At 40.7% G+C, this 27,616-nt stretch overlaps 1 protein-coding gene across 1 annotated transcript; it reads left to right on the top strand.

Annotated features, from left to right (window-relative positions):
* The first annotated feature begins 781 nt into the window (after positions 1–781).
* Positions 782–25,447, top strand: xpo7 (exportin 7). The gene is made up of 28 exons (XM_088070971.1): positions 782–890; positions 4,928–5,074; positions 5,579–5,672; positions 5,925–6,091; positions 6,632–6,697; positions 7,125–7,229; positions 7,736–7,901; positions 8,693–8,766; positions 9,023–9,142; positions 9,258–9,404; positions 10,253–10,425; positions 10,893–11,086; positions 11,332–11,437; positions 12,093–12,228; positions 14,301–14,374; positions 14,507–14,587; positions 15,210–15,273; positions 15,403–15,511; positions 15,716–15,822; positions 16,142–16,230; positions 17,213–17,320; positions 17,925–18,007; positions 18,507–18,721; positions 19,626–19,764; positions 19,850–20,007; positions 20,842–20,940; positions 21,326–21,453; positions 21,833–25,447. The coding sequence occupies exons 1-28, from the start codon at positions 858–860 to the stop codon at positions 21,924–21,926; spliced, it is 3,276 nt and encodes a 1,091-aa protein (XP_087927097.1). The 5' UTR covers positions 782–857; the 3' UTR covers positions 21,927–25,447.
* The last annotated feature ends 2,169 nt before the right edge of the window (positions 25,448–27,616 follow it).

The following is a 27,616-nucleotide window of genomic DNA, read 5'->3' as shown; positions in this document are numbered from 1 at the left end:
AGTATAACAACAAGTGTATATTTAATGAGATAATGCCTTGTTCGCATATTTAAACAAAACATTTCAGAAAAGTTTCAATACCAAAAGATAAGTTAATAAAATAAAAAAATGAATTTATATATGATACATCTGGCTTTGTGCTTGCTTTTAAATATTTCTTTTCTATGTCAAACAGCAGAGACTAACATGGGTTTCTGATATTTTCTAGTTTTTAATTCTCTAAATCATTTAATCTGGAAAGCATTTGCTTTATCTCTAAACAGTAACAATTAATATTATTATTGTTGTTACTGTTGATTGTTATTACTATTATTATTATTATTATTACATGTTTACTATTTATATTATTATTTTTTTTATTTCTCATTATTACTGTTTTCTTTATTATTATTATTATTATTATTATTATTATTATTATTATTATTATTATTATTATTAGATTTTTGCATCTGACCTGTTGTTTAATTCTGCCTTAGTTTCTGTCTGTAGTTCGGCAGTATTTTTCAATTTATAATCATCATTTTATTTATCTTTTCATTCTGTCTTGATCTTGTTTAATATAATTATATAATTACTTATTTTGTGTTTACTGTAACTTTTTATAGTTCTTGTTATTAATATTATTATTATTAGTAGTAGTAGTAGTAGTGGTAGTAGCATTATGTTATTATTATAGTTAATAATACTATTAATATTATTTTATTATAATAATGATGATAATAATAATAATAATAATAATAATAATAATAATAATATTCCTCTTCCTCCTGGTACAGAAGCGCCTGCAGTGTCGCGGTGCGGCCGCAGGCGGCGCTGTTGTGTCCGCGCTGACCCATAAGCGGGGGAGTGAGAGGTGCATGAAATGGAGAAAAATGGCGGATCATGTGCAGGTAAGCAGAGGTTTCATGTTTTTCTAACCGACAGTCTCTCTCCGGGCCCGGGGAGGAGCGCGGACGCGGACTCGGGTGTCCGTGTCGGCGGCTCGGAGGCGGTGTGCGGCGGCCTGCCGCGGGCTGCGGCCGCGGTGCGGCTGTCTGTCGGCGGTTAAAGAAAGGATGTGTCCGCCTGTGTTGACTCCGGCCTGCTGTCACTGCTGCTGCTGCGGGTTAGCCGGCTGTGTTAGCCGGGGAACCCTCCAGGAGCGGCTCGGAGCCGGGCAGACCGCGGCTCAGAGCCCGCCCGGAGCTCCGGGGAGCCCGCCGGCTGCTCTCGGAGCCCCGCCGGGACCGCGGCGTCTTTTGTCGGCGTGTTTTCGTGAAGTAAACAATAAAACACAAATGGCCGCGGACGGATAGCTGTCAGGCTAACAGCAGCTCCTCAGCCTGGCGCCACTTAAAACCTCATTCTGGATCATTTTATGAACTTTGTTTCATTATTTTTGTCCCCAAAATGTTTAAATTTTAATCTGTTGTTTTGTGATGCTAGCTGTTAGCCGGGCTAGGCTAACGTTAGCTCCATTAAGTTCTCCCGCCCGAGCCCGTTTGAAAACAGGGTCCGGGTTTGTTTAACTGTTTGCCTGTTAAACCCGGGTTCGCGCCCCAGGCTGCTGCACACTGCCGGGCACCGACAACCCGTTACCGGGTACCCGGGTCTGTACACCGGTGCTGTTTATGTGCGTTACTTAGCAGGCTGTTTTGTTTAGCTAGCTTAGCCGCTCCGGACACATGCTCGGCTGACAGCGAGGACTGGGAGCACTGGTTTCACTGCACGACTTGACCTGTTCTCCCAGTTGCTGCCCCTCCATTTGTTGCTGTTTTCATGCACCGTATTGTTGTTGCAGCCAGGAGTGTTTTTGGATGTGGGCACACTGGGGGCTTGGCCCAGACTTCTGTAGTGGGCATCACAAAATACAAAAAAAAGCATTGGGTTTGGGTTTTCTTTCTTTGGAAAATGTTGGTGATTTATTTTTTAATTTGGGCCTTTTTATTTTAAACTCTTTGGTGATCGTATTCATTTAATGTTTTTTATGATTTTGTTTTATTTATTTGTATTTTATGAATATTTTTGTCAATTTTTCATTGTTTTTTTTTTTGTGATTTAGTGTTAGGCAGCAGGAGAGGGAGGACTGGTTGCATTGCTTTAGCTGCATGATTTGTCCAGTTCTCCCAGTTGCAGCTCCATTTGTTGCTGTTTTCATGCACCACGTTATTGTTGCAGCCAGGAGTGTTTCTAGGATTTAAGCTCATTGGGGGCTTCGCCCAGACTTCTGCAGGTGTGTCAACAAAATAATGATAATAATAATTAAAACAAAACATCTCATGCTTTTAAAAAAATTATTATAATTATTTTCTCAACCTCCCTACAGAAGTCTGGGCTAAAAATCATGTGATTTATTTATTTATTTTTTCAAGAATTTTGGTGAGTTTTACAGTATTGGGGGGCTTTGTTTTACCTTTTGACATTTTTTTTTACTATATATGTTTTTATGATTCTTGTTTTGCTCTATACAATTTTTTTAAACTATTTTTTTTTTTGATTAAATTTTGGCGATTCAGTGTTTGAGAACAGTAGACAGAGGACTGGTTGCACTGCTTTAGCTGCATGATTTGTCCAGCTCTCCCAGTTGCAGCGCCTCCATTTGTTGCTGTTTGCATGCACCATTGCAGCCAGCAGTGTTTCCAGGATTTAGGCACATTTGGAGGCTTAGCCTGGACCTCTGTAGAGGAATTTGGAAGGCACTTTGTCTTTAAAAATCACCAAAAATGTTTTTAAAAAATTATCGTTTTTTGTTTTTTTTTAAATCATGAACATTTTTAAAAAACGAAAATTGGCAAAAAGAAATAAATAGCCAAGAACTTGTTGTGGTTGTAGCTCGTGTTGTTTTGCAGCAGTTAGTAGCCGCTGATTAGTAGCTTTATTGTAACTGCAATGAAATTCAGAATTGAGCAGAAATGCAAAATTGCAAATATAAAACAGGGGATACATGTGCAGCTTGAGCCTGGATGCAGCCTGCTGGAGGAACTGCATCACTGACTGAGTTTCTCTGGATTTGATCCAAACAGGCTTTTTTTATTGGTTTGTCTCATGAGCTGCAAAAAAAGGATTGTGATCTGATTGTAAAATATTTTCTGTAAGAGAAAGGTCATCATTTCCGACCCCCTTTTTTTTTTAGAATAATCTAAGATATCTAAAAAATATTGTACTATAGTTTTGTCATGTTTTGGGTATTTATATATATATATAATAGTAATAATAATCTGCAGAGTATGTTCTCCTTTAGTCAATTAATTGTTCACTAAAACATCAGAAAATTGTGAAAAATCATAATTTTTAACACTCCCACATGTCTTTGTTTTATCTTAATTTAGCTTTTATTGAAACATATGTTGATGAAAACTTGTTCCTGATAATAACTGACAGCGAGTCTCCTGAGCCGGCGCTTTAACGGCGCTGTGAGGTCGCTGCTGGTTTTTCTGGTGGTTAGATGAACGTGAATTTCGGGCTGAGTGTCGTGAGTTTGGCTGGTTGTGACGCAGCAGACGGTTCTTATCTGACGGCAGCAGAGGTTTTTTTTATGATGCAACTCTTTGTCACACCTGCTCACTCAGGAGGTCGAAGTTAATGGTTTGTAAGATGCTTGATGGCGATGCGCACGATTCTGCATCGATGCAGCGACGGCACATCATCAGTTACAGCCACGAAATGCTGCTTGTTGATTTTCCGTCTGCAGCTGGTCAATAAAGTTGTACAGTTCAAGAGAAATTCCTGGAAGCAGCCAATGATTTAATGTTTCAGCATTTGTGTTGAAATTAAAGCATTTCGTTTATGAAGAAGTACACTGCACTTTATTATTATTTACAGTTTATTCACAGTCGATAAAAAATCTAAATACAAACATGATTTTAAGTAAAATCAGACGTGTGAAATATGACCTGATAAGCTGTTCAGAGCCTGAAAATAACGGCTCAGACTAGGAGTCGATCAGGGCCCATATTTGTATTTTGGCGATTATCTGCAGCTGCGTTTTATTTTAATGATCTCCAGTAAAAAATAATTCATTAAAAAGTGCAAAGAAAGCGTCCACTTGGGAGGAACTTTTATATACTTTTATATACTTTGTATATGATGGATATTTGGAACCGATATGAATTTACAATAAAAATGAAAATATTTCCGTCTGTACTTAAAATGACAAACTCAAACACAAAGCATTGTTGAAATGCTTTTAGCAAATGTTTAATCAAATCTGAAACTTTCTACATCATTTACAACTTTTTTATAAAGTCAAGAGAAAATAAATATCAAAAAATGAATAAATAAAAATAGCTCCCTGAGGTCTTACGCAGTAAAAGTTCCTCCCATGCTGACTCTTTCTCTGCACTTTGTAATTCATTCATTTTATCGGTGATCATTAAAATAAAACCCCGATGCAGATGATCTGACTAACACCAAATATTGACCTCAATAATCGGCCTGGCCGATAATCTCACGACCCCGAATGCTGAGCATGGTGATGCATCGTGATGCACGGTGAAATCGAATCGTTGATAATCGACTGGTGAGACCGGTGAAGGTTTTTTGGTCCTGCTGCTCACTTCTTCCTCTGCACCCCGACCTCCGACCTCCTCGCTCTGTTTTGACCAAACGACCAGCGGACACCCAAAACCTCTAATCTGCCTTTTTGAACCCGGCGTTCACTGTGACTCTGCATGACTCAGCACTTCTGCGGACACATAATCGGAGCTCCGTATCATTAAATATTTGGGGACTGAAGGTTTTGAAATCTGCTGTAAAATTTGGTGACTCTTGCTTTGTTTTTTTTTTGGGGCCAAACAAGTCGAGCTTTTCTGGTATGATTGATTCTTCTTGCGCAGCCCTGAGAGGGTCATTTAAAGCCTGCTGGTGACTGATAAGCTGCGTGTCATCCTCTGTGTGTGTGTGTGTGTGTGTGTGTGTGTGTGTGTGTGTGTGTGTGTGTTATCATCAGGGCCTTGCCCAGCTGGAGATCCTGTGTAAGCAGCTGTATGAGACCACCGACACTGCCGTCCGACACCAGGCAGAGAAAGCTCTGGTGGAGTTCACCAACAGCCCCGACTGCCTCAGCAAATGTCAGCTGCTGCTGGAGAGAGGCAGCGTGAGTGCACACACACACACACACACACACACACACACTAAACCTGAAACACCGCCACATATTAAAAAAAAAATCAATTTAATGTGCAAAAAATGAGTAAAAATGTAACAAGAAAATTAAGTTGTACTTATTCTCCATGTGCCATAACTCTTTGTGTATTGTATTACTATTATGATACTTTTAGGATTTTAGAGTAATTTTGAATGCTTTCGAAGGTCACAGGATGACATTTATATTTGTAAACTTGTCTTAATGTCTGAGCCCCTTTTTACAGGCTTCACACGTCAAATTTTACTTAAATTGTGTTTGTATTTACATTTTTATCGAATCTGTGAATAAACAAACAAAATTAAGTTAAAATAAGCACACGCAAAAATAATAATAGTAATTAATTTAAAAATATAAAAAGAAAAAACATTTAAAAAGGAACAACATGACACAAAAAGTGCTGTAAAAATATCTGCGTTTTTACTGACATGCTAATTTTTGTTTGTGTGTTTGCAGTCGTCGTATTCTCAGCTGCTCGCGGCCACCTGTTTGTCTAAACTGGTATCTCGAACCAGCAACCCTCTACCGCTCGAACAACGCATCGACATCCGTGAGTTCATCTGCGTCTCTCATTTCTAACAAAACTCGCTCTGAGAAGTCTTGAGGTTTGCTGTCCAGCAAAACTGCGCTATGACGTTGCTTTATCACCATGGTGACAAAAAATCCAGACCGTCACAGCCGTGTGTGAATGTGTGTGTGTGTGTGTGTGTGTGTGTGTGTGTGTGTGTGTGTGTGTGTGTGTGTGTGTGTGTGTGTGCGTGTGTGTGTGTGCGTGTGTGCGTGTGTGCGTGTGATATTTCAGGGAACTATGTGCTGAATTATTTGGCCACGCGGCCGAAGTTAGCGGCGTTTGTGACGCAGGCTCTGATCCAGCTGTACGCCAGGATCACCAAACTGGGCTGGTTCGACTGTCAGAAAGACGACTACGTCTTCAGGAACGTCATCGCAGATGTCACACGCTTTCTACAGGTATGTGTCTGTGTGTGTGTCTGTCTGTGTGTGTGTCTGTCTGTGTGTGTGTCTGTCTGTCTGTCTGTCTGTGTGTGTGTCTGTCTGTCTGTCTGTCTGTGTGTCTGTCTGTCTGTCTGTGTGTCTGTCTGTGTGTCTGTGTGTGTGTCTGTGTCTCCGTGTCTCCGTGTGTCTGTCTCCGTGTGTGTGTCTGTGTCTCCGTGTGTCTGTCTCCGTGTGTCTGTGTGTGTGTCTCCGTGTGTCTGTCTCCGTGTGTGTCTGTGTCTCCGTGTGTCTGTGTGTGTGTCTCCGTGTGTCTGTCTCCGTGTGTGTGTCTGTGTCTCCGTGTGTCTGTCTCCGTGTGTCTGTGTGTGTGTCTCCGTGTGTCTGTCTCCGTGTGTCTGTCTCCGTGTGTCTGTCTCCGTGTGTGTGTCTCCGTGTCTCAGTGTGTCTGTCTCCGTGTGTGTGTGTGTCTCCGTGTGTCTGTCTCCGTGTGTGTGTCTGTGTCTCCGTGTGTCTGTCTCCGTGTGATCCTCTGACGTGTCTCTGGTGTGTTTACAGGACAGCGTTGAGCACTGCATCATCGGGGTCACCATCTTGTCCCAGCTGACCAACGAGATCAATCAGGTGGGTCATCTTACACTTCTTCCTTGTCCTCTGTCTTCTTTGTCTTCGTGTTCCTCTTTGTCTTCCTCATATTTGTTTGTCTTCTTTATCGTCGTCTCATTTGTCTTCTTCCTCTTTTTCAGCTTCATCTTTTTTGTATTCTTCTTCATCGCCGTCTAATACCTCGTTTTTCATCCTCGTCTCCTTTTTCGTTGTCTTTGTCTTCTTCGCCCTCGTCGTAGTCTTCTTCCTCTACTTCTTTGCCTTAGTTTTCTTCATCTTCTTTGCCTTCTTTTTTGTCTTTGTCTTCCCCTAAATCTTCTTTGTCTTCTTCCTTGTTGTCCTCATCTTTTTCATGTCATTCTGTCCTCGTCTTTTTCTTCATCTTTGTCTTTGTCTTCCTCTTCTTCTGTCTGTTCGTGTTTAACGGCGTCCGTTTTCTCTTCAGGCTGACACGACGCATCCTCTGACCAAACACAGGAAGATCGCCTCGTCCTTCAGAGACTCGTCCCTCTTTGACATCTTCACTCTGTCCTGCAACCTCCTCAAACAGGTCCGTCCACTGTGACTGTCCCAACTAAAAAGCCCAAATATGAAAACGACCCCCAGCGTGGCCTCAACAGTAATTATAACAAGAATCGTTTCCCGTCACTGTTACATGCAGCACCACGTATGGACACTCAGATGTGTCTCTGGACGCTGTTTTGGACGCCAGCATCACCTTCTTGTTGCAGAGGACAAGACAAGAACATTTTTGTGGATAAAAGCACACTAATGTTTATACTTCTCAGCTCAGCTCAGTTACATTCACTGAGTGAAACAATAAAAAGTCTCAGAAAACACAATAATGAGATCTTTGTCACGCTGCGTCCTGCAGAGACCAGCTGCTGTCACTTTCAGGTTGAGCATAATTCCCGTCAGCAGAGTTTTTTAAAGAGCTTAATATTTGACCGGCTGCAGATGGAGTCAAACCAGCAGATTTTAAAACATCCGCTCACACGGAGAACGCGTCACTGACGCCAACGGCGTCGTTTAATGGCTTTTTATTGTTGTTTTCAGGCGTCGGGGAAGAACCTGAACCTGAACGATGAGTCTCAGCACGGCCTGCTCATGCAGCTGCTCAAACTCAGCTACAACTGTCTCAACTACGACTTCATAGGGACTTCCACAGACGAGTCGTCGGACGACCTCTGCACCGTACAGATCCCCACCTCGTGGAGATCAGGTAGCTGCGGCCGCCGCGCGCTCGCGTCTGATCAGGACGCAACAACATCGATTCATCTCTGTTTGTTTTACGTTAGAAATATGTTTCCCTTTTTTTTAAATTATTATTTTTTTGATAATACATTTTTGCATAAAACTACGTTTTATGTATGTTTATACATATATATATATTTTTAAACTGTTTTTAGTATCTTTAGCCAGATGTGATGAAATTCTGTTCAGCTGCCTGTCCGGTGTGACGTCTGAATGACAAAAGAATCTCGAATCTTTTATTTTCTCAGCTAGAGTTGAGACGATGAGTCAGTTAGTAAAAAGGATGATGAGTTATTGAAGTCATTTATTAGGCAGAAGTGCGATCAGTGTGCAGACTTCACATCACGTTTAACTCAGGATCTTTGAGTTTTGGACATTTATAGATATGACATTTTGTTCCTATACTATCATAATATTGTTAGGAAATTTACATTGATTTATTTTTTTATTCATTTTTTAAGTGATGTTACAGAGTTATTTGCAATTTTTAAGCACCTTTCAAGACTTTTTTTTTGGCTTTTTTTTCTTTTACATTTTTTAGTTACATTTTTAAACCAATTTTCAGGCTATTTTCTGTATTTTCACTAATTTCTTGCTGATTTTGGGGTCTTTTTTGTTGCTCATTGGCTCCTTCCCATGTTTTTGGTTGAAATCAAGCTAATTTGCTCAGGTTTTAAGGGGTTAATGTTAATGACGTGAAGCACTGTGAGTGTAAAGCTTGTTCTGACGTTTGTCTGTTTTTATCTCTCTCTCTTGCAGCGTTTCTTGATTCCTCCACCCTGCAGCTCTTTTTCAATTTATATCATTCCATCCCTCCGTCCCTTTCCCCCTTGGTAAGTCCTTCATACACTGACAATTATACCTCCGGAGTCTCACGTGGAGCCTCCTGTTTGAGACTGTGTGTGTGTGTGTGTGTGTGTGTGTGTCTGTGTGTCTGTGTGTCTGTGTGTCTGTGTGTCTCTGTGTGTGTGTGTGTGTGTGTGTCTGTGTGTCTGTGTGTCTGTGTGTCTCTGTGTGTGTGTGTGTCTCTGTGTGTGTGTGTGTGTGTGTGTGTGTGTGTGTGTGTGTGTGTGTGTGTGTGTGTTGCAGGTGTTGTCATGTCTAGTTCAGATCGCCTCTGTCCGGAGGTCTCTCTTCAACAATGCAGAACGGGCAAAGTTTCTTTCACATCTGGTGGACGGAGTGAAGAGGATATTAGCGAACCCACAGGTCTGTAACACACACACACACACACACACACACACTTCTCCTGCACACTTATTTATTTTTTCGATGTATTTTTTGATAGCAGCATGTTGTTGACGCTGTGAGACGTGTGTTTCAGTGTTTGCCCGATCCCAATAACTACCACGAGTTCTGTCGTCTGCTGGCGAGGCTGAAGAGTAACTACCAGCTCGGGGAGCTGGTCAAAGTAGAAAACTATCCCGAAGTTATTCGCCTCATCGCCAACTTCACGGTCACCAGTCTGCAGGTGAGTGTTGACACACAGAGAGCTCACACCTGCAGAGGGAGAGTTACAGCAGGGACGGTGAGCAAAATAACTCTGATAGCTACAAATATCACAGTTAGGAGTCGACAGATTATCTACCCGGTTGATTATCGGGGACGATATTTGACTATTTTCAGATTACATATATATGCCTTTAATTTTAAATAAAAAAAGTAATTATTTTGAATGAGCACCAATAAAATTAATTAGTTAAAAAAATAACAGCATATTAAATATAATATAATAAATAAGATAAATAATAAAAATAAATAAAACTGATATAAAGTAATTTGGTTATATGGGCCTACTTTCTTTAAACTACCTAAATAAAGTCATGGAAAACGGGTGAAATCTGAAAAAGTTTCTCAAATTCAGTTTAAAAATTGTGGAAACCCTGGTAATGCAGTTATTTGTATGCTCGAACTCCTAAAACTGTGATTTTACGCTGCCCATCCAAAATTACAATTGAGTACCTTGTTTGCTCTGTGATTGACTTTGTGGCAAAATATATATCTATCCATATGACACATTAAAACATGAAATATTCCTTACCTGTTGCAATAACAAAGTTTTATGGTTATTTTTTGTATTATTTTTTTTTACCTTCATTTAAGTTGCGTTTGTGTCAGACTGAAGGTTCAGTACTTTTCTGACTGTGGGGTCAGACGAAAAAGAAACAAAGTGTGAGGATAAGAGGAGGTTGATTTTGTTGTTAATGCTCTTACACTTGTTGTATTGAGGAGTTAAAGTCAGTTTCAGCAGATTTTAGGGGTTAAAGAGTTTGCGTCTGTGAGGTGACGCTCACCTGTCGCTCTCCTCCGGTGTGTCAGCACTGGGAGTTTGCCCCCAACAGTGTTCACTACCTGCTGAGTCTGTGGCAGCGTCTGGCCGCGTCGGTGCCCTACGTCAAAGCCACCGAGCCTCACCTGCTGGAGACGTACACGCCAGAGGTCACCAAGGCCTACATCACATCACGGCTGGAGTCGGTCCACGTCATCCTCAGGTGAGACAGCCTGTTAGACCATCAGCTTTATATCACAGAACCAGAGCATCAGTCACAATGAGGCACTTTGGATCCGCTTCAGTGTCTCTGCAGTATAACACAATATCTCAGGAACACCTTCAAGGATTTTCTTAAAATTTGGCACAAACGTCCAGTTAGACTCAAGAATGAACGGATAACATTTTGGTGGTCAAAGGTAACTGTGACCTTGTGTTTGTCTTATTATCATGAACATAATATCACAACTATCACAAACATCCACCTTAACTACATAATAAATTAATTAAAGAAATAAAGCAATGCATCAGCAGAGCAGAAAAATAAGGTTGGTTCTGAGAAAATGTGAATGTAAACAATGGATGTTACAGATTCTTCCAAAAATCAGCTGTGCAAATGTTTTAGGAGAAAGAAAACCTTAAAAACACCAAACTTAGGTCACACACTGATTAAAAGTGTTGCCTCCACAGAGATGGTTTAGAAGACCCTCTGGACGACGCCGGCCTGGTGCAGCAGCAGTTAGACCAGCTGTCCACCATTGGGAGGTGCGAGTACGAGAAGACGTGCGCTCTGCTGGTCCAGCTGTTCGACCAGGCGGCTCAGACTTACCAGGAGCTGCTACAGTCCACCAACTCGAGCGCTGCAGACATCACTGTGCAGGAGGGTACGAGCTGCACGCACACTAACACACAACGGTCAAATAAACTCACATACGAGGAATTTACTTTGGTGTTTTGGTGCTTAACAATCAAAATAAACGTGGTGAGAGAAAAGAATCAAGTTCTGCAAGTCGAGGATCATAAATATAAAATAGAAATGTACATTAAATATTTGACATAAATTTGAGCTCTGCTTGATTATAATGAATTATTTAAAATCTTGCTAACTTTGCGTTCCCTCCCTGTGCAGGTCGGTTGACATGGTTGGTTTATATAATCGGGGCAGTAATCGGGGGACGGGTGTCATTTGCAAGTACAGATGAGCAGGACGCCATGGACGGAGAATTAGTCTGTCGGTAAGAATTTAAGAAGATGTGTGAGTTGGGTTATGAAGTTATTTAGCAAAATAGAAATGGGTCTATTCAAGATGACATATATGTAAGCTATGATGTAAAAACTGACAACTGACTCCAAAAAAGTTGTTTTAAACGTAAATAAAAACTGAATTCAATGACTTATAAATCCTTATTGACCTATATTCAATTAAATACAGCATAAAGAAAAGATTTAATACATAATATTCCAACTGATCAACTTGTTTTTGTAAATATACGCACATTCTGAGTTCGATGACTGCAATACGTGTGTTTCTTTTTTAAACAACAACAATAAAATGTATCAGTTTGAGCGTTAAATATCTTGTCCTTGTGCCGTATTTAATTAAATATAGGTCAAGAAGGATTTGCAAATCTTTGCATTCTGCTTTTATTGACGTTTATTTCCCATCTTCCTTGGAACTGGGTTGTAATAAAAACTGTAGGGGCCCCAAAACACTTCCTTGTAGGACAGCACATGTTCCTGGTTGACTTCTAGATAAATAAGTCCTTTGAACTGAAACCAGACTTATGAATTTAAAATAAAACAGGTTTCATATAATTGATGAGCTGATAAAGCTGATTTAGAAAACTGACTACATTGAATGTGTTAACACTGTTTGTGTGTCCATCTCAGGGTGCTCCAGCTAATGAATCTGACCGACTCTCGGCTCGCTCAGGCCGGTAACGAGCGACTGGAGCTGGCCATGCTCAGCTTCTTCGAGCAGTTCAGGAAGATCTACATCGGTGACCAGGTGCAGAAATCATCAAAGGTAAACTGTTTTTTTAATGCTGCTGTTCAAGCATGTTAGAGCAGTGATACTCAACTGACGGCTCATGGGCCACATCTGGCTCCTGACAGAGCGCCGGGTGGGCCCCAAAATCATTTTCTAATTCACCATAAAAATAGTGATTGACACTGGGAATTGTTTTTGAACTTTTTTATCTAGAAGAGCTCAGTTTGCATAAAACAACATCAAAATAGAGCCCCCACAGCCCTGACAGAGGTCCTTACTAAGACCCTAATGTCCTGAAATGTGCTAAAATCCAAGAAATTTCCAAAAGTCTTGGATACGTCCAAATATCCTAGTAATGTCCTTCAATTCTAGAGACATCCTAAAATCCTAGAAACATGTATGGGGCTGCTGTGACTGGCCCCTGGCTTCCTGTGATTTTGTGGCCCCTGAGCAGACCACGTTGAGTTTCCCTGTGTTGGAGAGTGTGTAGCATGTGTCCACCCTGTTAAATTAACCCTCGCCTGCCCCCTCCCCCCAGTAACCCTGTGTGCCGGTGCCATCGCTGTGAGTGAGCGGGTCTTTTGTCCACGGCACCGTGCTGACTGCAGCAGTTTCTTTAGAGCCTCACAGTCTCCGTCTGCGTCCACTCGTGTTGTACCATTGTGTTTTTAGAGGTGGTTTAAAGTACACGGCTTCATGCTGACTGACGGAGTGTGTTCTCTTTGTTCGGAGCAGAAACTGAAAAATGTGACCGTCCCAGATAAGTGCAGAGACTGTGTGTGTCCTCTGGTTTGGTGTTAGCTCCTCTGTAACCCCTCAGAGTTCAGCACACAGCTGATCAGTAGGAGTAGCAGCAGATCAATATGACATATGACCTCCCAATAAATACACAAGTCTGTTTCTTTGTGTACATCTAGCTGCTAGTGCCATAATAATTCGGCTCAGTGTTGTGAGTCTTAACTGCAACATGAGACATGATTTCTAACTTAGTGTGTATCTGTGGTTCAGGTGCTTCTTCTGTCGCAGCTTTGAGAAACTAAAGAAGGATTTATACTAATACGTAGAAACGCAGCCTGCAGTGTAGGGCTGGGAATCGTTTGGTTTTTTCTGATACTGGTGCTAAAGGATATTTTTGAGACGGTACTGGTGCCTTCACAGTACCTGAACCACTTTAAAATAATAGTAAAGCAAAAAACTGACACGAAAGATTGGCCTTTATATTGCAAAGGCAAATTTAAACTTGGGATAATGACAGCATACTTGACAATTTAAAGTATACTTATACTTATATATATATATATATATATATATATATATATATATATATATATATATATATATATATATATATATATATATATAAAATATAAAATGCATGTATGTGTGTGTGTGTATATATATATATATATACGTATGTGTATATATAGATGCGTGTGTGTGTGTTATACACAAAGTCAGCTGGTAAATAAAGAAGCAAACGGACTAATTCAAAAAAAATGCAATAACCTGCAAATTCCTCTTGACCTATATTCCAATGAATACAGTACAAATATACATGATATGTAATGCTTAAACTGATGAACTTTGTTTTCTTTTCATGTTTACAAAAACAACAAAGTTTGGGTAGTTTGAACATGAAATAACTTCTCTGTTTTCAACTGAATATTTGTCAGAAAGGATTTGGAAATGATTGTGTTTTGTTTTCATTTACGTTTAAACAGCGTCTCAACTTTGGATTTGGGTTGTAATAGAAAGCATACGGGACCCAAAACGCTTCCCGGGAGGACTCCACAAATTACATAGATCCGAACACCTTATTTGGGAAAAATGCTTGTCTCTATATTGAAAAAGATGCATGGACTATTTAACTGTTGAGCTGTGATTTAATTTACTGATTCTGTCAAACAATTATTAAAAAACTCGACTTACACCATTAAGCTGCAGTTTGGAGCTGAAAGTTGATGCCAAAACTGTGAAGTACATTTACATATGAAAGTTGAAAGACACAATGGACAGGTGATAAAGACATCTGGCCAAACCAGAGTGTCTCTAGAGCTCCTCGTCCTGTAATGACCGTAATAATCATTGTTTGTTTCTGTGAACTGCAGCTTTATAGACGACTATCAGAAGTTCTGGGGCTGAACGACGAGACGATGGTGCTCAGTGTCTTTATTGGGAAAATGTGAGTAACTGATATTAGATCTGTTTCACATGCAGAAATTATTTATATGTTTGAAACCAAGATATTTTGCATTTTTCTGCGCTCTAAAAAAATATGTTCTGCTTAATTAAAACCTTTTTTATTCTGTTTCAGCATCACAAACTTGAAGTACTGGGGCCAGTGTGAACCAATCACCTCCAAGACACTCCAACTACTGAACGACCTCTCTTTAGGATATCCTTCAGCTGCGTGTGTGTGTGTGCGTGTGCGTGTGCGTGTGCGTGTGTGTGTGTGTGCGTGCAAAGTCTTTGCCTTTCGATGCACCACCCCTTTTTTAGGTGGAAGTTGCTTAACGTTTTCAGTTGGGTGCTGTCATGAACTGACAGAATTTTTTAAACATTATTAATTTATTTATCTATTAACTTTATAAAAACCTTTGAATTTTTATTTATTATTAATTTAGATTAAAATTATTATACTATATGTTATTATAATTATTATTTTATTTATGTCTTTTTTTCTTTTTTTCTTTTAATTAACTTTATTTTTCCTTTTTCTATGGGGCTATAGCTGCAACTAATGGTTAGGTTAATTATCAGAAAATCAAATGATTTTTTTTTAAGCATTAAGTCTAGCAATTTTTACATTTAAATTTACATTATCATAATCTATGTATTTATTGTTATTCAGTTATACATTTTTTACAACATACTTCTTACTGTTATTACTGCTATTATTATCATTCCAATGTTTTGATATGATTATTATAATTATATAAATGAACACATTCTAAGATTTACTGGGATATAAAACAGAGCACGTGCACGTTTGTGTCCTTGACTTTGAGTGTGTGCACGTACAGCAGTGTGAGGAAGCTGGTGAAGCTCAGCGCGGTCCAGTTCATGTTGAACAACCACACGGTGAGTTCAGACCGCAGACGCTCGACACCTGCGACACTTTTACCAAACAAATCAGAGTTTAATATAAAATATATCTCTGTGTGTGTGTGTGTGTGTGTGTGTGTGTGTGTGTGTGTGTGTGTGTGTGAGAGCGAGCACTTCTCCTTCCTGGGAGTCAACAACCAGTCCAATCTTAGCGACATGAGGTGTCGGACCACTTTCTACACGGCACTGGGACGCCTGCTAATGGTCGACCTGGGTAACTACACACACACACACACACACACAAACACACAGCAGCTGTTCAGTTAACCTTTATTATACAATAACTTAATTGAACTGATCAGATTTTGATGGTTATAGAAAATCAAAAATACATGTAACAGTCCTGTCGTGTGTGTGTGTGTGTGTGTGTGTGTGTGTGTGTGTGTGTGTGTGTGTGTGTGTGTGTGTGTGTGTACAGGTGAGGACGAGGACCAGTTTGAACAGTTCATGTTGCCTCTGACCGCTGCGTTTGAAACTGTGGCTCAGATGTTGAGTACAAACACCTTCAACGAACAGGAGGCCAAGGTGACACTCACGCACACACACACAGACACACACACACACACGCACACACACACACGCACACACGCACACACACACACACACACACACACACACACACACACACACACACTATGATTGATAACCCTAGTGTTAGTATGTCATATCATTTTAAAATGAAAAAAGTATATTAAAGAATGGAAAAATCTGCAAATTGTATTGATGTTGTGTAGTGTTTTTTAAACTTAAATGTTCATAGATTTTATGATAGGTGTTTTGGTTCCATCTTTAATTTCAGAGTTGTTTTATTCTGACAGTTTTCTCTCTCCCGTGTTTCCTTCAGCGGACTCTGGTGGGTTTGGTTAGAGACCTGCGAGGCATCGCGTTCGCCTTCAACGCCAAGACGAGCTTCATGATGCTCTTTGACTGGATGTATCTTTACAGCTGACCTCAGACCAGTGAGCTGACCTCAGACCAGTGAGCTGACCTCAGATCAGTGAGCTGACCTCAGATCAGTGAGCTGACCTCAGACCTCAGACCAGTGAGCCGACCTCAGATCAGTGAGCTGACCTCAGATCAGTGAGCCGACCTCAGACCTCAGACCAGTGAGCTGACCTCAGACCAGAGAGCAGACCTCAGACCAGTGAGCTGACCTCAGATCAGTGAGCTGACCTCAGAGCTCAGATCAGTGAGCTGACCTCAGAGCTCAGATCAGTGAGCTGACCTCAGACCAGTGAGCTGACCTCAGACCAGTGAGCCGACCTCAGACCAGTGAGCTGACCTCAGACCAGTGAGCTGACCTCAGAGCTCAGATCAGTGAGCTGACCTCAGAGCTCAGATCAGTGAGCTGACCTCAGAGCTCAGATCAGTGAGCTGACCTCAGAGCTCAGATCAGTGAGCTGACCTCAGAGCTCAGATCAGTGAGCTGACCTCAGAGCTCAGATCAGTGAGCTGACCTCAGAGCTCAGATCAGTGAGCTGACCTCAGAGCTCAGATCAGTGAGCTGACCTCAGAGCTCAGATCAGTGAGCTGACCTCAGAGCTCAGATCAGTGAGCTGACCTCAGAGCTCAGACCAGTGAGCTGACCTCAGACCAGTGAGCTGACCTCAGATCAGTGAGCTGACCTCAGATCAGTGAGCTGACCTCAGAGCTCAGATCAGTGAGCTGACCTCAGAGCTCAGATCAGTGAGCTGACCTCAGATCAGTGAGCTGACCTCAGACCTCAGATCAGTGAGCTGACCTCAGAGCTCAGATCAGTGAGCTGACCTCAGATCAGTGAGCTGACCTCAGACCTCAGATCAGTGAGCTGACCTCAGAGCTCAGATCAGTGAGCTGCGGTGATATTTAATATTCGTCTCGGTCTCTGTAGAGAATCGTTCTGTTTACAGAAGCGTTCCTTAACGCAGAGCTGCAGATATCCAGCGTACATGCCCATCCTGCAGAGAGCCATCGAGCTGTGGTACCACGACCCAGCATGCACCACGCCGGTCCTCAAACTCATGGCGGAGCTCGTTCACAACAGGTGAACACACACTGTGACACACAGGACGCTAAAATGAGCGTTAGCTTTGGCGAGTGGAGGAACACTCAGGACTCTAATTTCAGGGTTCTTACAGTCATGAAAAACTTGGAAAAGTCCTGAAATTTGAAAATAGCAATTTTCAAGCCTGAAAAGATTTGGAAAAACTAACTACACTGGATGAGACAAATGTCTGAAAATCACCAAAAATTTTAACAACAAATTTAAAAAAATGCCCAAATGTTTTCTTTAAAAATAAATAAAAAAAATATGAAGAATATAACCTCAACATTTTCTTTAAAAATTGGTAAAAAAAAACCCCAAAAAGAAAACATGCCTTCAAAATACAGCCGTCTGAAGTAATTAGTTAAAGCCGAAATAAAAAAGGAGAATGGATGGTCTTCAACATCAACCTCAAAGTCCTGGAAAGTCCTGGAAATGTGAATATTTAAGCCCTGAAATTTAAACTGTGATGGTTCGTCAGTTAATCAGTTAAAGGATCAAAAGCTGTTGAGATGCTTCACACAGCAAATATGTCACTTCTTATCTGAAACTGATTATTGATTATTGGTGACTAACCTCTGTTTTGTTTTGTTTTTCGTTGTAGATCCCAAAGGCTACAGTTTGACGTGTCTTCGCCCAACGGCATCCTGCTGTTCAGAGAGACCAGCAAGATGATCACAACCTACGGTAAATATTAACAGTAAATATTCCGAAAAATCAATAATCAATAACAAAGAGAAACCGGCTGACAACAACAGATTATTTATTTATTCATTCACCATAAAATAGAAACTTTTTCAAAATAAAAATAAACTTTTTTATGTGTGACATTAATGTCACAGATCAGCTGACAGATACTTAATTAACCCTTTGAGACTTTAGCGTATTGGCTTGATTTTTTTTTCTTCCCAACAACATGAAAGAGATTTTTGTAAAAAGTTACAAGAAAATCACCTGAAAATACACAGCAAGTCAAGTTTAAAAAGACCCTAACAAAATAAAAATATACAAATACTTTTTTCTCGTAACATAATTGGAAATCAATCTATCATTTTTTTTTCTTTTTTTTACCCCATTATTTTCATGAAGTCGTTATCAAATATTTTCACAGTCTTCTGACATTTTACAGACTCAGTGAAACAAAAATGAATCAGTAATTAAACCGTCGTCGTCTTTGTTCGTGCAGGGAATCGTATCCTGACGCTGGGGGAGGTCCCGAAGGACCAGGTGTACGGCGTGAAGCTGAAGGGCGTCAGCGTGTGTTTCGCCATGCTGAAGGCGGTGCTCAGCGGGAACTACGTCAACTTCGGGGTCTTCCGTCTGTACGGCGACGACGCTCTGGACAACGCCTTACAGACCTTCATCAAACTGCTGCTGTCCATCCCCCACAGTGACCTGCTGGTACGCAGACATCGCCACACGCTCACAGTGACTGACCTGCTTTTCTACAAATATGATTCGATATTTTAATGCTTTTCAAATGGATAAACAAGCACGGATGTTTTACATTTGACTTGCTTATGATTAATTATACTATTCCATCTGTATTTGTAGTTTAAACCAAAAAAAGGGAAAATTGTGTCCCGATAACCCTCAGCCTGCACAGCATACGACACCGTTCTATCCTCAAATCCTCATTTTGTTTGCTGCACATCGACTTCGAACATTTCAGCCCTCAAAAACAAATAAACACATCAAAAAGTAAATATAAAAATATACACACACAAGAATATATAAATGAAAGATGTAATTAAAAAAATAAATTTAAAAAAATGCAAAAATAAATAATTGAAAAATAGTTTTGATAAATGAAAGAGAAATTTATCAAAAAAGTAATTGAAAATATCAAATTACGAAAAGATTTAATTGATTAGTTTTTACATTTATTTTTACAAATTAATTTTGGTAATTTAATTAAATATTAATTTATTTATGGAGTAATATAGTATATATTTTTTATTTATTAACTTGCAGCTTTTCTCTTCAAAAATGACCCTCTTGAGCTGCAAACTAACGATGATTTCCACCGTTAATTAGTCTGCCTTTAAAATGTATTTTTCTTTCTTTATTTGTTTGTGTATGGTGCATTGTGGTTTCCAAAAAGCTCATGTTGATGAAAAAAGTCCTCTTTTGCCTGATTACAACAGTCCAAAGCCAGAAGATAACACAGTAATCACGTTATTAAACGTTGTCAGCTAATTTTCTGCGTTTAATGACATGCACATTAATGTTTGGCAGAGGAGCGGGAGCACAGAGGGGCTTGTGTCGGATCTCTGTGGATATTTTGACTCTTGTGTCCCTGCAGGATTACCCGAAGCTCAGCCAGTCCTTCTACTCTCTGCTGGAGGTGCTGACTCAGGACCACATGAACTTCATCGCCAGTCTGGAGCCGCACGTCGTCATGTACATCCTGTCGTCAATATCAGAAGGGCTCACCGCGCTCGGTAAAAAAAAAAAAAAGACTCGGGTCACGTCAGAGTGTGTAGGGAGCGTGCACGTGGTGGTGACGTACCTGAGTGTGTGTTTCAGATACGATGGTGTGCACGGGCTGCTGCTCCAGTCTGGACCACATAGTGACGTACCTGTTCAAGCAGCTGTCTCGCTCCACGAAGAAGCGCCCGACTCCGATGGCCACGGACGACCGCTTCCTCCACATCATGCAGCAGCACCCCGAGATGATCCAGCAGGTCGGGACGCCTTTTAAATCCCATTATCGTGAATGCAGTATCTCCAAAACTGTTAGAGGGAAATTTCTCAAATTTGGCTCAAACGTCCACCTGGTTTTGTTTTGTTTTTTTTCTTTTCAGATATAGCTCAAACGTCCAGTTGGACACAATTATGAACTGTTTAAATTTTAGTGGTCAAAGGTCAAAGTCACTTTGACCTCATGTTGGGCTCATTTTCAAGAACACAATATCTCAAGAACACATCCAGGGAATTTTTTCTAAATTTTGGCACAAACGTCCACTTGGACTCAGTGATTAACTGATTGAATTTCGGTGGTCAAAAAAGTGAAAAGTCACCATAAGTTGAACTTTTTGTGAACGCAGTATATTAAAAACACCTTGAGAGATTTTTCTCAAATTTGGCACAAACGTTCACTTTGAGTCAACAGTGAACTGATCAGAATATGTTTGTCAAAGGTCACTGCGACTAATCCGCTTCCTCCTCATGAACGCAACATCTCAAGAACACGTTGAGAGTAATTTTTCAAATTTGGCACAAACATCCACTTGGACTCACCTGTGATCAGAGTGTTGCAGTCAAAGGTGGTTAAAGGTCAAAGGTCACTATGATCACTAATTCTAGTTAAGAAATATGGAAGGTTGAAATTTTGAAAAAGCCAAAACTAACTTATTGAAAGTGGTGTCAACACCTCTAGTTTCACAATCAAAGTCCACCATTGCCTTCACATGAAAGTACTTTTATTGTGAAGCACACACAGGAAGTGGCTCAGTGCTCAGACTGATCTTGTCGTTTTTGTCGTTTTTGTTGTTATTGTCGTTTTTGTTGTTGTGCAGATGTTGTCGACAGTGTTGAACATCATCATCTTTGAGGACTGTAGGAACCAGTGGTCCATGTCCCGACCGCTGTTAGGCCTCATCCTGCTCAACGAGAAGGTAAACACACACATCACAAACAACGCTGTGTGTGTGTGTGTGTGTGTGTGTGTGTGTGTGTGTGTGTGAAGCTGCTTTAAATGTTCAGCTGGACGCCGTCATGAACTCACTCAATTTTTTTATTGTCATCATTAATTTATTGTTAATGAACTTTTTAAAAAACCTTTTGATTATTATTTATTATCGTTTTCAGCTCTTTATTATTATTTATTTAGATTTGATTTTACTGTTTTCATTTTTGATTTGATTTTATTATTATTTTTATTTATTTTTCTATTACTTTTTTCACAATTCTGGGTTTTAACTATCAACAATCAACAGCAATCAAACAGCTCATTGTGTGTGTGTGTGTGTGTGTGTGTGCGTGCGTGCGTGCGTCTTGCAGTATTTCGCTGACCTGAGGAACAGCATCGTCAACAGTCAGCCTCCGGAGAAGCAGCAGGCCATGCACTTATGTTTCGAGAACTTGATGGAGGGAATAGAGAGAAATCTACTAACAAAGAATCGGGACAGGTACACACACACACACACACACGCACACACACATGCACACACGTACACACATCCAGTCCAAACATTAAAAGTTGTGTGTCCCTCCTCAGAGCTTAACCACCCCGCCTCCCCCGATAAATACACAACAGTCCCTAAGTTAGATCTAAATATTCAGTTCTGATTCTGCTCCTGTTATTTTTTTAATGATATTTAAAAAAAAAAAATGTTATATTGTGATGAAGAAGAAGCCATAAGGAGTTTCAGTGGTCGTTTCAGAGAATGTGTGGTCTCTAAACTTTGCCTCAAAGTCCTGGAAAGTCTTGGAAAAAAATCCTGGAAAGTCCTGGAAAGTCCTGGTCAAGCAGTGTGAGCCCTGTCTCTCTCTCTCTGTGGCTTTTAGGTTCACTCAGAACCTGTCGGTGTTCAGGCGGGAGGTGAACGACAGCATGAAGAACTCGACGTACGGCGTCAACAGCAACGACATGATGAGCTGACATTCCACTCAGACCAGTCTGACCAGTCTGACCAGTCTGACCAGTCTGACCCCCCCGCTGCAGACAGAGCTCACCCCACCTCCCCCACTCCTCCACAGCCTCCCTCCTCCCCCTCTCTGCATCAGCCTCCCCTCCCTCCCCCTGGGCCCGGATGCCTGGGGAGCGCCTCCTCACCCCGACGCCACGTACGGGACCCCCCCTCCTCCCCCCACTCCTTTTTGATATAAGCATATATAAATATATACAGATCTATTTTAAAGCGACCGTCGAGCTCGTCTCCGGACGGTGGAGGGAGGGCGAGGAGGAGGAGGAGGAGGAGGAGGAAGAGGCGAGGAGGAAGGGGACGAACGCCGGTAAACGTAGTAATCCGCTTCTGCCTGCCTTGTATAGAAAAACACACAACAAAAAACCAAGTGTACATTTTTTTTCGTAACATTTTGAACAATGTTTATAATAATGATCGAATTTAAAACACAAAGACGAGTCGAGAAAAAAACCCCACAAAAAACAAAACAAAAAAACGTGTGATTGAGCTTTTTACAGTGTAGTGAGTTAGTGCAACTGTCTGTCTGCGTGGGGAGGACGAGGAGGACGAGGAGGACAGGAGGACAGGAGGACGAGGAGCACCGAGGCTGCAGAGCTGACAGGACGAAGGAGAAGAAGAAGAGGTACACACTAACAGACGGGGAGCGTCAGAGCGTCCATGTTGTACATTTTACTCAAGTCTCTGCTCAAAGTGATGTAAATAGCCACGCCCCCTCTCCGCGGCGGGCCTGACGGCCGTTAACGGGAGCATCCTGCTGCTTTTCAACCTCGTCGCTGTGTCACAACTGTGTTCGAGGAATCAGGGAGCCAAAATCAATTCACACACTACTTAAATGTATTTTTTTTTTACGCTCAAAAGCAAAGCAGCTTTTAATCGGTCCGTTCATTCATCGGTTTTCCAGCGATCCTGAAATTCTTGCCGTTTGGAGTCAGCAGAATAATTTTTGAAAGTTTCAGAATAACAGAAGAAATATGTTTCTAATATTAATTACTGACGCTATAAAGGCCGGCCCGTTTTCAGCACCGTAGATAAAGTCATGGAAATATGGTCAGTATTTATTGGTAAAAGTGCGCCAGAAGTCGGGTCAGTGAAGTTTTCATAATTTGCCATTTTTGTCTTTTTTTGAAGAAAAAAAAATCTGCACGTTATTTCTTCTCAGTGACAGAAAACAAAATATTTTGCGACATAAAAACTGTCATTGGACTCTGTAATTTTAAAAATCTTTTTCCAATTTTTTAATCGACCGAACAGCCTGAAATGTTTGAATTTATAGAGAAACTCTCAAGAAATGAAACAAAAATCAGAAATCATCGAGTGTCGTGAGTTTGTTCTGCACTAACAGCTGAAAGTCGTTTTGACTGTCGGTCGGAAAAATAATGTTTTCCAACATTTGAAGCTTCCAAAACTGCATGTTTTATTGTGAGTTTCTGCATAAGTTTGGAAAATATTATAGGAAAAATTGGACAACGTGAACATCATTTTGTGTCTTTTTGACATTCAGATTTTAGAGAATTATTTTAGTCCACAATCAGTAAAAACGTAAAAATGTATTTTTCAGGCCTGAACTCTGTCAAAGTCCTAACATGATTATGAGAAAACCTGAAAGCATTATTTCTCTTCCTCCACTGTTTCTTCTTTTGTCTGCTCAGCAACTCGATTCATTCAAGTAAACTCCAAAAATGGATCAACGATAAAAAAATAACTGCAGCTCGAATCATTTCAAACGTTTGACTGAAAGTATTTTCCTTTAGCAGCTTTTAGAGCTGCAACAGTTTTATTGTTGATGAGTCTGATTATTACCAACTGCAGAATATTTTTACAATTTACTGCAAATGACTTAGCGGTCGTCAAAAGAAGGTTTTTTAGTTTTTCTTCTTTTTTTTCACCTTTACTTCAGATTTTTGTCGTTTTGTTTTTGTCCAAAACTCTAAAATATTCAGTTCACTGTAGCAGTTATTAAAAGTGCAACAAATGATTAGTTTTATTGTTGATTAATCTTTCAAATATTATATAACAAAAACTAATTCAAAAATAAAACATTCAAATTTGAGAAGCTTTGAACGACAATAGTTTTACATTTCAGCTGAAAGAACTTTTCTGAATTTTCTTATTTTATTTCAGCTTTACGTCAGATTCTTTTTTTCTACCCAAAACTCAAATATTCTCAGTTCACAGTAAAAGAAGACAGAAAAACAGAATATTTATTGATTTCAAGAAAACAGCCTAATTGCTTAAATACCTGTAGACATTGTACGTTTCTGCAGACGGCGGATACGTTTCTGTTGTACCTTATTATGTAGCAGAAGCCATCGAACTTCTCCACAGCTCTGGTTAGTGCGCGAGAACTTTTAGGCACAAAAGTCAGGTGATTACGGTGAAGAAAAATGTACATTTTCACTCAATTTTTTTCCCCCGTTAAAATGTTTACGGTTCGGTGCCACAAACAACAGAAACGCTGCGAAGGCTCGACAGAAAAAACCAAACCGTTCAGCTGTTAGTTGGTGTTGAACAGTCGCCTCCAGCTCGGCCGGTGTCTCAAAGAAATGCGCTCGGAAACGACCTTATTTTAAAGATGTACAGATGTCATGGATCTGCAGAAACGTACATTTTCTTCTGGCGACTTTGAAAAACGAGCCGGTGATGAAAACGCGCTGGTCGTTTCCCGTCGCGGCTCCAGTTTGAAGCGATTCCTGTGTAGTTGATCGTAAAAGGCGAACGATGAACAAACATGACAACGAGGTTGAAAAAACATCAGAATTTCCCGTAACGATGTCTGAGACCCGGTCCGGCTCCGCCTTTCTCCTCAAAGCGATGCGACACACGAGACGTCGGCGGCGTCCCGGCGTCCTCGTGTGCACACATCTGCCCGTTTGATGGACGTGTAAGCAACATGGTCACAGCTACACGTTCCCCTCTGGTAGGCCGGGTGCAGTTTCCACCATTTTGTTTACACTCTGGATTCCTCGGACCAGGTTTTGGGACTGCCCCCCCTTTTTGGGTCCTGCGGCCGAGTCCTTTTTTGGTGTGAGTGTGTGTGCGTGTGTGTGTGTGTGGAGTGGCTCTCTGTTGCCTGGTGTGTATGTGGCGTCTCATGGTGCTGCAAACCCACGACGGAGCTCGGAAAGCCGGATCGGTGCCGCCGTACGGACGAGATCGCGATCAGAGCTCCGAGTGAAGGAATCCAGTTCAGTCTGAAAAATGGGGCCGAGTCAGCGCAGTGTAAAAAGAGAAGCAGAGTGGAGTCTATTAGCAACTTGTGTTACTCTCTACGATGTTGCTGCTAACTGTTTGTGACAACTAGCTCATTTCTAATCATGTCAGCACTCATGGATGTTTATTGAGTTTCTAATTTTTTGGTTTGTGTCCCTGATGTGAATGTGTTGGGTCCATAGAGTGAATAGCTGTTTGAGTTGTTTGGATGTCTGCTACATATAGTGTAAGCATTGTGACTGCAAATAAACCTCATTGATTTTTACATCGCCCATTTTCCCACTCGGTTTGTTCCGCGTCTGAGGGCTAAAAAACAAAAAAAAACATAAAAAAACATAAAAACAAAAAAAAAGATTTAAAAAGCTATAAATGTTGCCGTTGCAGCGTTTTGCAAGAAACTTTTTGATATATTTGAAACAGCCAGAAGTATCCTAATGAAACGGGGTGTTTAAAAAACACAAACTGTCACAAAATGTGATTTTAAAAAGAAAATCATAGTATAAGTCTGTCATAAAAAAACACAAAGGAAGTAGTGTGTCGCTCATAAATTTTAAAAAAAATCCCAATTTAGTCAGTATGACAATATCAGCCGGTAGCTCCTCAAATCCTCGCTTCTTTTTCGCAGTATTTTTCTATTTTTTGGACTCCATGACCTCCTGCTGAAGCACGACTTCTCTGCAAATGAGAAGCGCTTATCAACATCGGGAAAAGTTGTGTGGACTGAATGCAGCAGACTGAGAGGATCTCTGCCAACAGCATACGCCGAGCGGCCAGTCAGACCACAGGGGAGACACTAAGCCGAAAGACGAAGAGAGGGAGGAGAGCCGGCATCAGGGCGAGGCTGACCGACAGACTGAGACCTGTTCCTCTACCAAGAGACATGTTAACCCCTAAAATCCTGGATCAAGCTGCATCTTCAAAGAGATATGGTTAACCCCTAAAATCCTGGATCAAGCTGCATCTTCAAAGAGATATGGTTAACCCCTAATATCCTGGGTCAAGTGGCATCTTCACAGAGACATGACCCCGAACATCCTGGATCAAGCTGTTGCACTGCATTGGATGGACCTTGCTCAGAGCAGGAAACAAGACTCCAAATACAAATTCAAAAAATGCACTGCAGAAATTGAATCGCCACCAGCAGCAACTGGATGGAATTTTCATATTAGCTGCTGATTTCAATCAACTCATCCTTCAACTCCAAAGATGTTGCAGGATCAAGGACGAATTTTAAGTTCATGTTTTTAAACATTGTTTAAAAATACTAAGTGTAAATAGTATGTCACTTAAAAATTCAGAAACTCTACAGTATACTGCGCTGCTCAAAAATGAAAAAGAAAAATAGTATGTTACTCAAAAATGCAAAAAAGTCATACTATATTATGTTGCTCAAAAATATGAAGAAATGTCATACTACTGTATGTCACGCAAAACTGCAAAAAAAACCCCCAAAAAACCCTTGTACCCCAGTATGGCACTCAAAAAGTCAAATGTTATACTATATTATGTTGCCCAAATAGTTACAAGCTACACTGATGCTGTGCTCCTGCCTCTGGCTCAGCCTAGATCGTTGTCATAGTTGTGCTGTTGCTTTGCTCGTGCTGTGGCTGCAGTGATGCTGTGTTCCTGCCTCTGGTTCAGCCTGCATCATGATCATGGTTGCATTGTTGCTGTGGTTCAGTCTGTGGCTGCACCTGTTTCATGGGTCTTAGTTGCACGCATGCTGTGACGCCAACTTCTAGTGCCGTTATTATGGGTTAAATTACACTATTGCCTTGTAGGCCATGTTAGCACTGACATGCTAAATGTTTAGGTTTTTTGCCGTCTTTACTTCCACTCTGTATACCATGACGTGTCTCTAAAAGCTATTCTATGTTGTTTTCAGTCATTTTTAGGAGCGGTCAAATTTTGACCTTTTTCGCCATACTATACTATTGCCTTGTTGGCCATTTTTGCGCCATGCTAATTTTTTAGGTTTTTTCGCCATTTTTGGTTTTTATTTCCACTCTAAATGACATTGTGCACTTCTACAAGCTATTCTATGTTGTTTTCAGCCATTTTTAGGAGCGGTCAAATTTTGACCTTTTTCGCCATACTATACTATTGCCTTGTTGGCCATTTTTGCGCCATGCTAGTTTTTTAGGTTTTTCGCCATTTTTGGCTTTTATTTCAACTCTAAATGACATTGTGTGCTTCTACAAGCTATTCTATGTTGTTTTCAGCCATTTTTAGGAGCAGTCAAATTTTGACCTTTTTCGCCATACTATACTATTGCCTTGTTGGCCATTTTTGCGCCACGCTAATTTTTTAGGTTTTTTCGCCATTTTTGTTTTTTATTTCCACTCTAAATGACATTGTGCGCTTCTACAAGCTATTCTATTTCGTTTTCAGCCATTTTTAGGAGCGGTCAAATTTTGACCTTTTTCGCCATACT

This window comes from Plectropomus leopardus, chromosome 20, assembly GCF_026936395.1.
Source record: "Plectropomus leopardus strain MGB_pleo_1.0 chromosome 20, ASM2693639v1, whole genome shotgun sequence".
Lineage (NCBI taxonomy): Eukaryota > Metazoa > Chordata > Actinopteri > Perciformes > Serranidae > Plectropomus > Plectropomus leopardus.
Note: the sequence above shows the minus strand (reverse complement) of the source record. Positions and strands in the feature narration are given on the sequence as shown.

Coding starts and splice junctions, on each gene's coding strand:
- xpo7 (XM_088070971.1), top strand. CDS start 858: ATGAAATGGAGAAAAATGGCGGATCATGTGCAG. Junction 5,075..5,578: donor TGCTGCTGGAGAGAGGCAGC/GTGAGTGCACAC, acceptor GTGTGTTTGCAG/TCGTCGTATTCTCAGCTGCT. Junction 11,438..12,092: donor GACGGAGAATTAGTCTGTCG/GTAAGAATTTAA, acceptor TGTCCATCTCAG/GGTGCTCCAGCTAATGAATC.